At 39.3% G+C, this 13,209-nt stretch overlaps 1 protein-coding gene across 1 annotated transcript; it reads left to right on the forward strand.

Moving 5' to 3' along the window:
- Positions 1-11,435: 11,435 nt before the first annotated feature.
- On the forward strand, positions 11,436-12,791 carry LOC137825027 (uncharacterized). The gene has a single exon (XM_068630700.1). It carries the CDS (start codon positions 11,436-11,438, stop codon positions 12,789-12,791), a length of 1,356 nt encoding a protein of 451 aa, XP_068486801.1.
- The last annotated feature ends 418 nt before the right edge of the window (positions 12,792-13,209 follow it).

The raw sequence follows: 13,209 nt of genomic DNA on the forward strand, positions 1-13,209 counted from the left end.
ATGGTTCGCAGGTGATACCAATCTCATAAACAAGTATCTGCTTGAGACAAGTAGAAAGAATGTGAATACACCAAAAGTTGTTTCCTTCACATGGAGGAAACAGCAGAAGCTGGATTGTGTGAGGAGAATTCTCAAAGAACAAAAGTTGAAGGGATTCCTAGAACTTACAGGGAATATCTATCCTGATCTTGTAAAGGTATTTTACACTAATCTCCAATTCAAGGGTGTAGATATGGTCATCACAAGTGAGGTATGGTCTGTTGTGACCGGGCTGAAGTCTTCTGGACTAAGAATCAATAGGGGAAACCTTGGAGTAGTGGAAGATTTCAACAAAATCCAGTTTTACAAAGGTTGTCTCAAGAATCCCCACTCCAAAGTGAGGAATTTTTCTGTTGGTGGATTAAAGCTTGATGAAAGGCTTATGGCTTTCATAGTTTCATGGATTCTCACACATAGGGGGAGCAACCATTCAACTCTATCTGAAGAAGATCTTCTCTTGATCTACTGTATCATGAACAAAGTGAAGATCAACTAGATTCACACAAACAAAGAGCACATGCAAAAAGCTATGAGGTTATGTGACTTTCATTATCCCTATGTCATTTTGATTTCTAAGTTTCTGCATTATTTTGAAGTGTATATAGAAGGGGAGCTAGCAGAAGTAATCAAGCCCTCCAGTGAGATCAATAGTGGATCCCTAAGTAAGATGGGATTTACTAAGATTGGTGGAAGATGAGTAAGCAAGGATGGTGATCAAGTTGGCCCAAGTGGAACTAATGAAGGTGATGAAACTGAAGAAGCAACAATGCAAGATGAACCTGCTGCTGAAACTTAATAAGGTGAACATCATGACATCAATATGGATGAAAGGATGCCAAACCTGTTATCTTTTGAAAGGCTAATGATTAATAGAATGGACACATTTGCTGACAATCAGAGGAACCTATATGAAATGTGGGAGTAGAAGTTCAACAACATGGACACTCGGTTCTCTACTCTAGATGAACAAATTGAAGAAGTCCAGAGACAGATTCTGGAACTACAGTTTGAAAGGGAGGACAGTCCTTCATTATAAATTTTCTGGTTTATTATCTTAAAACATTTGGTTTTATTTTAAACTATTTTTAATCCTACTGTTTGTTCTTTTTTATGAGACAAATAGGGGGAGAAATATTGTGGCAAGTTGTAATGTTCTTAATCGTGTTTTACTGCCTTTCAACATTACTATTATTGACTGCGTTAACTGCTTTAAATTTGGAGTTTTAAAACTGCTGTTATTTCTGGTTTACAGAATTTTAACTGGTTATCTCAGCGAAATAACCGTATGTTCTTGTATACTTGTTTGTTTCTCATCTGATTATGGTTGATGTTCCTTCTGGAAATCACATAGTGAGAACTAGTGTATGGTGTATATTTGTTTTGGATTAGATTACCCTGTGTTTTTTCAATGAATGCAGGATTCAACAGATTCTAAACAAAGAACATTCTTAAAAGTATCCCAAGGATTTGTCTCCATCAAATAGGGGGAGATTATTGAAGATGGGAAGCTTTGATGTATCAAATCCTCATGGAACCTGAAGTTGTGTTGTGTTTTAGGTTGGGTTTATTTATGGGGTTTAGAATGTTTGTAAGATCAGTATTGATTCTCACACAAAGCTTGTTTCAATCTATTTTAAAGAACTAAGTGTTTTTTCATGCAAAGGGAAAAACAACCGATTCAAGTTTCGAGACAATTGGTTGAATCAGTTGTCACATAGCTGGCAAAGGAGTTTTGAAACTATTTTTTGAATCAGTTGTATAACTACTGAAACCATTCAACCGGTTAAATTGCAGTTTCAACCGTTTAAATGTGAGTTTTCATAACAACTTTTTGAAAACCTGTTTTAACTGTTTCAGTTGCTTAAATCTGCCTTAAACGGTAGTTTTTCAAAGGTTATAAATATAGCCTTCTTTAAAATGTTTAATACGAATGAAAGAGAGAAGTTTTACACTCTAATTTGAGATAAATATAGTCTTCTGCTTGAGCTTTGTTGTGATTCAAGAACTAATCAATAGGGTTTCTGGTGTACTATAATTCCATGTGTTTTCTACCCTCTCTGAGTTTCTTGTAATTGTTCAAATTACACTTTGTAAAACTGTTTGTAAAAATTTTGTAAAGTCAGTGTGATTCTGGCTTCAGGTGTTTGATGTGTGCAAAGAGGGTGAGTAGGCTTTGTGGGATTCAAAGTCACCTCTTTGTGGTGTGTGTGTTTGTAATCTGTGATTGGTTACATAGTGGAATACTTAGTGGTTTGACTGAGAACTGGATGTAGCTCAAGGATTGAGGGAACCAGTATAAACCTTGTGTGTAAATCTCTCTATCTCTTTTCTCGATAATTGTTTGATATTTCCACTGTCATAAATAACCTGTTAAATCGTGCTTTTAACTGATTGAAATTCTGATATCATTTTCTGTTTGACTATTTGATTGGCTTTCTGAATTGCTTATCTGAATTGATTGTTAAAAGATTCATTCTAAAGAAAGTATTTGTGAAAATCTTTTATAAACAATTCACCCCCCCCCCTCTTGTTTTAAGCCATAAACCCTAACAACTTCCTCTTTAGAAGAATTTGTCCTCATATTTGAATGATGCTCAATGGCAGCAACCTCTGTTTATTTCTTATTTTCTTCCAGGTTCAAATAACCATCTACAATATGTTGAATCAAGAGTGATCAAAGGCTTTGAAGAATCCAAATCCAAGTGTTTGATGCTAGGCTGAAGTTGCTGCTTTGTTTAGGATAGAATCTGGGTAGTTTATTTGTGTGATCCACTCTTTGTTGAATCTAAAGCTAAAGCGTTTTTAAATCTTTTAAGATTAAAGTGTTTTCCAAACTAAGTGAAAAACAAGTTGTTGTTTTGTCGAAACAACCGATTGTTTTACTCTTAGGTGTTTTTGAAAAGGTTGAAAACTGTTTTGGTTGGTTGGCTGGCTTGCTGTCAAACCAAAACAATCGATTGTTTCGTGCTTTCAATCAATTGTTTGTTTGAAAATCCTAACAGAATTCTGTTTTGTTAGTTGAGTGTGCTTTAAATGATTTTCAACTGAATACGCTCATATATTAAATGCTTTGACCAATCTTTGAAAGCTATAAATGTTTGTTTATGTTTTATAACAAACAAGAAAAACAAATTTGAGTTTTTCAGTTGTGAGAGATTGCTTTCAAATTTTGAACATTCACTTTTCAGCTTTGGTTTTCTCAAGAGAAAGTGGAATAGGATTACATTTGTATTGATTTCAGTTTATTCTGTAAACAAGTGTAATTCATTCTGAATACTTTGTATTTTCTGGTGTTGTAAGCCAAGGAGTGTTGTGTGCTCTTGAGGTTGTCAAGATCAACATTCTTGGTGTGTGTTGTGCCAAAGGAAGTGTGTTTCTTGAAGAGTTCAAGGTCACTTCTTTGGTTGTTTTGTGTGTAATCTGTATTTGATTGCTTAGTGGATTGCCCAATGGATTCTGGGGACTGGATGTAGCTCTTGGTTTAAGAGTGAACCAGTATAAACTGTTTGTGTATTTCTTTCTTCCCTTAAACTCATTTAAATTCAGTTGTTATTGATTTGCCGGTGTAAACAACCGATTGTTTCGAAGAAATAACCAATTGTTTTTCTGGTGCTTTGCTGCTTTGTGTTTTATATCTTGGCTAACTGAATTTCTGATTGAGTTTCATACAAAGGATTTTGTTCTAGCTTAAAAAGTTTTCGAAAATCCCTTTTAAACAATTCACCCCCCCCCCCTCGTTTAAGGTCATATATTCTAACAATTGGCATCAAGAGCTTGGTACTTGAAAAATACTCAAGTTTGATCCTAAAATCTTTTTCAATGACTGGAAAACACCCTTTTAAGGAGGGTGCTTCAATTAACAAACCACCTTGGTTCTATGGTTTGAATTATAAGTATTGAGAAGCTAGAATGAAAATCTTTGTTGAATCCATTGATCAAGGGATATGGGATGCAATTGAAAATGGCCCTTTCATTCCAAAGATTAAAAAGAATGTGATGAGAATCAACTAAAGGTGGCTTTTTATAATGAAGAACAAGATCATTCGCCTTCACATTTAAAGTTTTTCTTGTTAATCTTTGCAAAAGATAAAGCCCAAGCCCAAGCCCAAGCCCAAGAAGGCCAAAGCCCACGAAAGCCCAAAGACCATCCCATGAAGGGCAAGGCCAAGTTTTAAATAATTTAGAAAGGTGCTTAGAGGGAAACATTAGAAACCTCTATTGTTAAAGCATCTTTTAGTCTTTAGTTAAGAGTCTTAGGGGGGGTGTATTAGTAGATAGGTGTAGGAGTAAATAAGGAGGTGCCAAAGTGAGAGAAAGGATCACACCTTCCTCATGCCTTGTTTTAGGCGCAAATTCTAGAAGCTTTTTGGGAGGGAGTTTTTTTTGAATTTGTGTAGCTTACATTTCAGCACCTTAGGCTATAAATAGAGGTGCTCTCTTTGTAAAATTCAGATTTGATTTTATCTAAAGAAACTATACTCAAAATTGGAGTGAGCATTTGGAGAGCTTTTGAGCTTCTACTCTAGTCTTATCTTGAAGGACCATGGTTTCCTCAAGTGGCGGCTTGCACACTCATCTAGGAGCATCCATTCTTCTAGTGGCGTGATCATCCAACCATTCCTCCATCTTCATGAGCATTCTCTTCTCCTTCCTTTCTTCTTCTTCAATTTGTTCATGTAGCCTTGAGTTTTGAGTTGTTTTTGTTTTGGTTCCTTTAATTTTTCCAGCACCTATATTCTGTTTAGTTTTTAAATTCTGTTCGGTTCTTTTGTTTCGAAGTCCAATTCTGTTCGGTTTGTTCTTTTCCTTCTCCTTTGTTGATTCAATTTGACAATATTTGGTTCATCCAAATGAGTTTGGGATTTGGTACTTGTTTTGGTGAGTTCTTGATCTTAGAACTTTGATCCAACTTCTAAGAAAGTGCCTCTACATTTTCCAGCTCAAGGTGATTCCTCAAAGTGTCAAGAATCTTGTTCTATGTAGCTATTGGAATCACATCATGTGGTATCATGAGTCTTAGGTTCATTCTTGTTTAATTGTTGAGTTGTGTGCACTTTATTTCAAGAGCTCTTTAATTTCTTGCAATTTAAGTTTCTGTTTTAGAATTTTAATTGAGTATTCTTGCTGTTTTTCTTTTGCTCCAAGTGTTTGTGGAAAGGTTTATGGCACTCATAATTCTTATGAGTATGGTTGCTCTTTTGGAATGGCATTATCCTTCCTAGAGTTTACCTTAAGCTTCCTTTCACTTATTACAATTTGTGTTGTGTCTTTTAATTTTTGAATCATGTCAAGTTTTGTCTTAGTCATGTTTTTCCATATATGTCATTACTTCTAGTAGTACTTTTATTGTTTTGATTGTTTCTTGCTTTGGTGTCATATAATTTTCTGATTTGATGTTGATCCTTTGTGCATTTTCTTTTTAAAATTGAGTTCATACTTGTATTCTAGACCTATACAAGTTCCAATACATCATTTTCTATTATGTTTTTGCTAGTTCATCATCCTGTTTTTTTATTCCTATTAGGATTCCTCTGTTTCTGAAAAGAGTGCTTACTGTTTTTCCTTATTGCAACTGATTTACGTACTGTAAAATTCTGAAATTCTGGATTTGAGATATTCAAAGTGTTAGAAAAGAATAGAAAAAAGAATCATTCAAAAATATGAAGTACACAAAAAATGATAAATAAAATAAAAAAAGTGTACATTCCTGCCGAAAAAAATACGGTAATCTGGCAGCGATTTTAAAAAATTTATTTCTCTCAATTGGCTTACTTTTTTTAATTGATTCCAGTGCCATTTTTGAGTTAACATCTTGAAGTTTCTGTGGTATAAATTTCATAATCCAGTTCGCTCTACAACGTTCCAGTTAAATCAGTGAATATCAAGCACAGTTTGCATAAAAAAAATTTTCCAGTAGCTAATATTTTTTGTTTTCTTCATCTACTCTAGTGCTTTTCCTTAGGTATTCTTTTGTGTGCCTACTTTTCTCATTGAGTTCTTTATTTTCTTGATTGTCTTTCATTCTTACTCTTTGAGTTTGTCTTACATATAGTATTCCTTTTGCAATTACCTTTCCTTGCTTATACCTTTTCTTGTTTGTCTTTATTGTTTCTTTGGTTTTGTGGTGGTTTGCTCTTAAGATTGGTGTGCTTGCTTTGACATATTTCATTTGAGGATTCCAAGGCCTCAAGATCAGATTGGTGCAAGAACATTATTTCTTTGAGAGTGTTATCTTTTCAGCCTTAGTTCATTTCGGCAGTTTCATTGCCAAAAGCTCACTGTTTTTTGCTACTTTTTAACTTGTTTGCTGTTTTTGTGTGTTTGCTGTTTTTAATTACAAATGGCTGGATTTTCAAGTGATGCATCATACAAGCAGAATTCTCCTTCCAAAGCTTCAATCCTTGGTGAATTACATGAAGCACAAAGAACTATTAGACGCTTGGAAGAGAAAATGCAAAACATGGAGGTCCAACAAGCTAGACCATCTCCTTCTATCCATGATGGGCATCATTCACATAGACCTTCAACAAGAGGTTCTTCCAATGACATAGGCCGTGAAGAGGACCATAGGAGAAGGAGAACTCCACCCCAATTCCTTGGACATAGACATCACAACCAAGGGGAGAGACCTCACTATGGCAATGGCTACTACCAAGATGCAAAGGCTAGGCTACCTTCGGTCAAGCTTCCTTGTTTCAATGGCTCAAGTGATCCTAATGTATATTTAGATTGGGAGGCTAAGTGTGAACAAATATTTGAGATCCATGAGATCCAAGATGAGCATAAGCTTAAGCTAGCCACCCTAGAGTTTAGTGATTATGCCATGAAATGGTGGCATGGAATTGTAAAGGACATTATCTATCACAAGGGTCCTCCCGTGGACTCTTGGAACTCTTTAAAGGATCAAATGCGCGCTAGATTTGTGCCCCCACATTTTAGGAAAGACCTCATGTTGAGACTCCAACGGTTTCAACAAGGCACGCTAAATGTGGATGAATATTATAAAGAGCTAGAAACGCTTGTGCTTAAAATTGAATTAGAGGAAAGTGAGGAAGCTATGATTGCTAGGTTTGTGAGTGGTCTTAGGAAGGATATTCAAGACTTTGTTGAGTTACAAGAGTATTCATCATTGGGCTCTTTAGTTCATCTTGCAATGAAGGTGGAAGCCCAACTTGCTAAGAAAAACTCTTTCAAAAATGCTTCCAATGATGGATACTACTCCAAGTCTTGGAGAAACAAAAATTCTTTTTCCAAACATCCTTCCAAAGATTCTTCTTTCAAACCCAAGGATCCTACGCCATCTACTTCTAGGCCTAAATCCCCAATTAAATCGTCTAGTCAAAAGTGTTTTAAATGTTTGGGATATGGTCACATTGCTGCTAATTGCCCTTCTAAAAGAAGTATGTACATGCATGAAGGCATTGTAGTTAGTGAGCATGATTCCACTTCACCTAGGCATTCTTCACCTTCTAGACCATCAAGTGAAAATGAGAGTGAAAGTCCTTGTGAAGGTGACTTATTGATGGTAAGACGTATGTTGGGCACAATTCCAAAATCTTTGAATGATACTCAAAGAGAAAATATTTTTCACACCCGATGTCTTATCAACAACAAGTTATGTTCCTTGATTATTGATGGGGGAAGTTGCACTAATGTGGCTAGTACAAGAGTTGTGGAGAAGTTAGCCTTACCCACTATCTCTCATACCAAGCCCTACAAATTACAATGGCTTAGTGAAGTAGGTGAAATCATGGTGAATAAACAAGTCCTCATTAACTTCGCTATAGGAAAGTATAAAGATGAGGTTTTATGTGATGTTGTGCCCATGGAAGCTTCTCATCTTCTTTTAGGAAGGCCTTGGCAATATGATAGACATGTTTTACATGATGGCCTATCCAATACAATGTCTTTTTGCTTCCTAGGGTGCAAGGTTATATTAAAACCCCTCTCTCCCAAAGAGGTTCATGAGGACCAAATAAAAATGAAAACTAAAAGAGCAAATGAGAAAGAAAAAGAAGTAAGTACTACACCGAGTCACACCATTTTCTCCTCTAAATCCATCATGTTGACTCGTGCTATACCTCAAATGGACCCTCCAAGGTCTTCTTCTTCTTTATCTTTTTCATTACCCAAGGTTCCTATTTCAACACCACCTTGGTTAAAATATGTTAGGGATGATTTTTTCATACCTCCTAATGGGTTTCACCATTTAAGAGGTCTTTTTCCAAAAAATATCATCATTCCCAAACAAATTTTTCCAACTTGGTTGATTCATAGGACCTCCCTTTCTGCAATCCCTTTGATTCCCTCTACTAAGTCATGTATTCCTTTTTCTTACTCTTTTGATTGTAAAAGTACACTGACTTTGTTATATGCAGGGATTCAGAATTCGTGGGCGAATTCTCTCCAACTCGGGGAGTATGATGAGAATCAACTAAAGGTGGCTTTTTATAATGAAGAACAAGATCATTCGCCTTCACATTTAAAGTTTTTCTTGTTAATCTTTGCAAAAGATAAAGCCCAAGCCCAAGCCCAAGCCCAAGAAGGCCAAAGCCCACGAAAGCCCAAAGACCATCCCATGAAGGGCAAGGCCAAGTTTTAAATAATTTAGAAAGGTGCTTAGAGGGAAACATTAGAAACCTCTATTGTTAAAGCATCTTTTAGTCTTTAGTTAAGAGTCTTAGGGGGGTGTAGATAGGTGTAGGAGTAAATAAGGAGGTGCCAAAGTGAGAGAAAGGATCACACCTTCCTCATGCCTTGTTTTAGGCGCAAATTCTAGAAGCTTTTTGGGAGGGAGTTTTTTTTGAATTTGTGTAGCTTACATTTCAGCACCTTAGGCTATAAATAGAGGTGCTCTCTTTGTAAAATTCAGATTTGATTTTATCTAAAGAAACTATACTCAAAATTGGAGTGAGCATTTGGAGAGCTTTTGAGCTTCTACTCTAGTCTTATCTTGAAGGACCATGGTTTCCTCAAGTGGCGGCTTGCACACTCATCTAGGAGCATCCATTCTTCTAGTGGCGTGATCATCCAACCATTCCTCCATCTTCATGAGCATTCTCTTCTCCTTCCTTTCTTCTTCTTCAATTTGTTCATGTAGCCTTGAGTTTTGAGTTGTTTTTGTTTTGGTTCCTTTAATTTTTCCAGCACCTATATTCTGTTTAGTTTTTAAATTCTGTTCGGTTCTTTTGTTTTGAAGTCCAATTCTGTTCGGTTTGTTCTTTTCCTTCTCCTTTGTTGATTCAATTTGACAATATTTGGTTCATCCAAATGAGTTTGGGATTTGGTACTTGTTTTGGTGAGTTCTTGATCTTAGAACTTTGATCCAACTTCTAAGAAAGTGCCTCTACATTTTCCAGCTCAAGGTGATTCCTCAAAGTGTCAAGAATCTTGTTCTATGTAGCTATTGGAATCACATGATGTGTAAGTTCCTCTAATTCTTCAAATGCTGAAAATTACAGTCAAATACTTCAAGCATTTCAAGAAACAGATGAAGAAGTTAACCAATTGGCTGTCTTGAACAACCGGTTGAAGGAAATGAACAACTGGCTTGAAAACAGAGTCAAATCACTGGAAGAAGAATTAGAAAATTCAAAAACAGATTTTGAAAACCTTGAAATTCTTTACAAAAACTCTTCTTGCAAGTGTGACTCTCTTATTTGGGAAAATTGTGAAAATCTTGAAAAGAAAGTTCATTATCTTGTAAAGACTATGGATAACCTTTCAAAGGGTAAATCCAACTTTGAGAATGTCTTGGCATCTCAAAATTGTGTTTTTTGGAAAAGCTGGATTAGGTTTTAATCCACAGAACAAGCAAGACAAGTTTTCAAAGTCATTTTCGAAACTGCCAGAAAAACAATCGATTGTTCTGTCGAAACAACCGGTTGTTACATGCTTCTACTGCATGAAAAGAGGCCATTATGTCAGATTCTATCAAATTAGGAAATATTTTGTTCATAAAGGCATTATGAGATAGATTCCTAAAGATTCTAGAGTTCCCAGTAATGAATGTAAATCAAAAGGACCCACATTTAAAAGGGGACCAAATCTTTGTACTTGAAATTTCACTTTGTAGGGAAATTTGATGGAGAGCATGCAGCAGTGGTATCTGGACAGTGACTGCTAAAAACACATGACAGGAGATAAATCAAAGTTTGTGAGCATCACCTTCAAACAAGAAAGCCATGTAACATATGGAGATAACAACAAAGGAAGATCTTGTGATTGGGTTATCCAAGCTTAAGTTTTAGAAGGACCACATATGTGAAGCATGTCAAAAGGGGAAACAAGTTAAAAATTCTTTCAAAATTAAAAATGTTGTTTCATCTTTAAAACCCCTTGAGCTGCTCCATATGGATTTGTTTGGACCTTCAAGAACCATGAGTCTTGGTGGCAACTATTATGCTCTTGTTATTGTGGATGATTTATCTAAGTACACATGGACTCTCTTCTTGAAATCAAAGAGTGATGCCTTATCTTCCTTCAAAAAGCTTGCTAGAAGGATACAAAACACAAAAAACAGCAACATTGGTTCTATAAGGAGTGATCATGGAGGGGAATTTCAAAATGAGAAATTCAGCAAATTCTGTGAGAAGATGGGGATCTTACACAACTTCTCTGTACCAAGAACTCCTCAACAAAATGGTGTAGTGGAAAGAAAGAACGGATCTCTTGAAGAGTTAGCAAGAACCATGCTAAGTGAATCCTCCTTACCCAAGTATTTTTGGGTTGATGTTGTTATCACCTCTTGGTATGTGATGAAAAGAGTGCTAATAAGGCAAATTTTGAAGAAAAGTCCCTATGAACTCTTCAATGGAAAGAAGCCAAACATCTGTCACCTAAGATTGTTTGGATGCAGCTGTTTTGTTCTTGTACTGGGATGGCCGACCGGTCTATTGACCCGGTCAACCCATGTGTCAAGACCATACTCCAAGGTACGAGGTTGACAACGTGCCGCACGTGGCCGACCGACATGGAGTGCTCAAGTCAAAGGTTGACCCAATTAGCAAAGATTAACCTATGGTTAGAAAACGACCTAATCCAACCCTAATCGCTAAACAACCCCCTAATCCGGCCCAACAGCGAGGGCCCATCAAGGTAATATAAATATCACGCATTCCAAGGAAGAAGGTACGTCATTATCTACAGTATTCTAACCAGCCGAATACGATACCCCACTGACTTGAGCGTTGGAGTGCCATCTGCAGGTACCTCACCCGCCTGAGGAGTCATTCAGCGAGGAAGACCGAAGGAGTAAGTAAGATACGACCGACCGAGTGACATCCGAAGACAATAGTTCTCCCAGTCCCCAACCTAGTTCGAGAACAATTGGCGCCCACCGTGGGGCCGAGGAGAGCCAGCAGAGACCACAGCAGTAGATGGTATCAACCCGCAGCATGGCAAGCATGACCGAAGCAGATCAAACAGCAATGATGATGGCCCTTCAGAGGGAACTAGCAGAGATGAAGAAGGCGCACGAGGAAGCCGCTAAGAAGAACGAGGAGGAAATAAAAAACCTCCAAGAAGAGAACAAGCGGATGAAGAAACTGGTCGAGGGGGTGCCGTCTCTCGCCATGACTAATCAGGCCGGCAGGTCCCACGCCACCGGGGCCGGCATCCAGGCCGAGAAAGACACCAAGAACGACTTCACTCTGGAAATGGATGGAGAGTCCCATCCCAGCAAGACAATCAACACTACCGCTCCGGCGGGTCCGGACCGACGCCATCCCTTCACCGATCGTGTCATGGAAACCCCCCTGCCGGACAAGTGGAAAGGCTTCAACAGGGACCGGTACGATGGGACGACCGACCCAGATGAACACGTGGACGCGTACACGACCCACATGAGCCTGTACACCACGGACGACGCAGTGTTCTGCCGAGTCTTTCCAACCTCTCTAAAGGGCAGCGCTCTGAGCTGGTTCACCAAGCTCCCAGCGCACTCTATAGATTGCTTCGAAACCCTGATAGCGAAGTTCGACGTCCAGTTCGCAACAAGCCGCCCCCACCATCTGACATCCATAGCCCTGGTCGGTATTCGTCAAGAGAGGGGGGAGTCCCTCAGAACGTTCATTGACCGGTTCAGCAAGACCGCTATGAGCATTCGAAACCTCAGCCCTGAGGTGGCGATGCATCACATGCTGACCGCCCTCAGACCCGGCCCATTTGCCGACAGCCTGTGCATGCAGCCTGTTACCAACCTCGACGATCTTAGACGACAAGCGGCGAAATTCATGCAGCTGGAGGAACTTCGTGAATTCAGAAACAACGCCCGAGCCGAGGCAAGCGGGGAAAAGAAGGAAGATAGGGAGCGACAAGGAAGGTCCCGAACCGGTCGGGACCAGAAAAGGGACAATCGCGGACTCCGCTTCTCCCGCTACACACCTTTGAACGCGGAGAGGAGCAAAATTTTGCAAGAGGCCCTTAGCGCCGAGCTAATACCATCGCCTCGAAGGGCCTTGAGCCCAGAAAATGCCGACCGCAACAAAAGATGCCGGTACCATAAGAATACCGGCCACTCTACAGAAGAGTGCCAAGCCCTGAAGGACAAAATCGAAGAACTCATTCAAGCCGGGCACCTCAGATGCTTTGTGCGTGGGACCCGGGAGACGCGTCGCTCCCCATGCAAGGAGCAAACGCTTAGGAGAAGAGACCGAACCCCCCAGGCCCGCGAGAGGGCGACAGGCGGGGAGACCGACGGGGACGAAGAGACGACCCCCCACAAACCGACACTCGCAGAGGCCGAGAGGTGATTAACACCATAGCCGGGGGGTTCGGTGGCGGAGGCAGTACCAACAGCGCACGCAAGAAGCACCTTCGCGCCGTCCACCAAGTAAATCTCGTCTTCGCCCGACCAAGGATGCCACCAATCACGTTCACAGACGAAGATTTCAAAGGGATAGACCCGACCCAGGACGACCCCATGGTGATATCGGTCGATATCGATAACTTCACGATTAAAAAGACCCTCGTGGATCAAGGGAGCTCGGTCGACATATTGTACTGGAAGACCTTCAAAGCCATGAGAATACCGGAGGAGGAAATGATGCCCTACAACGACCACGTGGTCGGCTTCTCGGGGGAACGCGTAGGGACGAGGGGTTACATCGAGCTGTACACAACGTTCGGCCTGGAAGGGGCCAGCAAAACCCTCAAGATCAGATACCTGGT

The sequence above is a fragment of the Phaseolus vulgaris genome, chromosome 8 (assembly GCF_000499845.2).
Source record: "Phaseolus vulgaris cultivar G19833 chromosome 8, P. vulgaris v2.0, whole genome shotgun sequence".
Classification (NCBI taxonomy): Eukaryota; Viridiplantae; Streptophyta; class Magnoliopsida; order Fabales; family Fabaceae; genus Phaseolus; species Phaseolus vulgaris.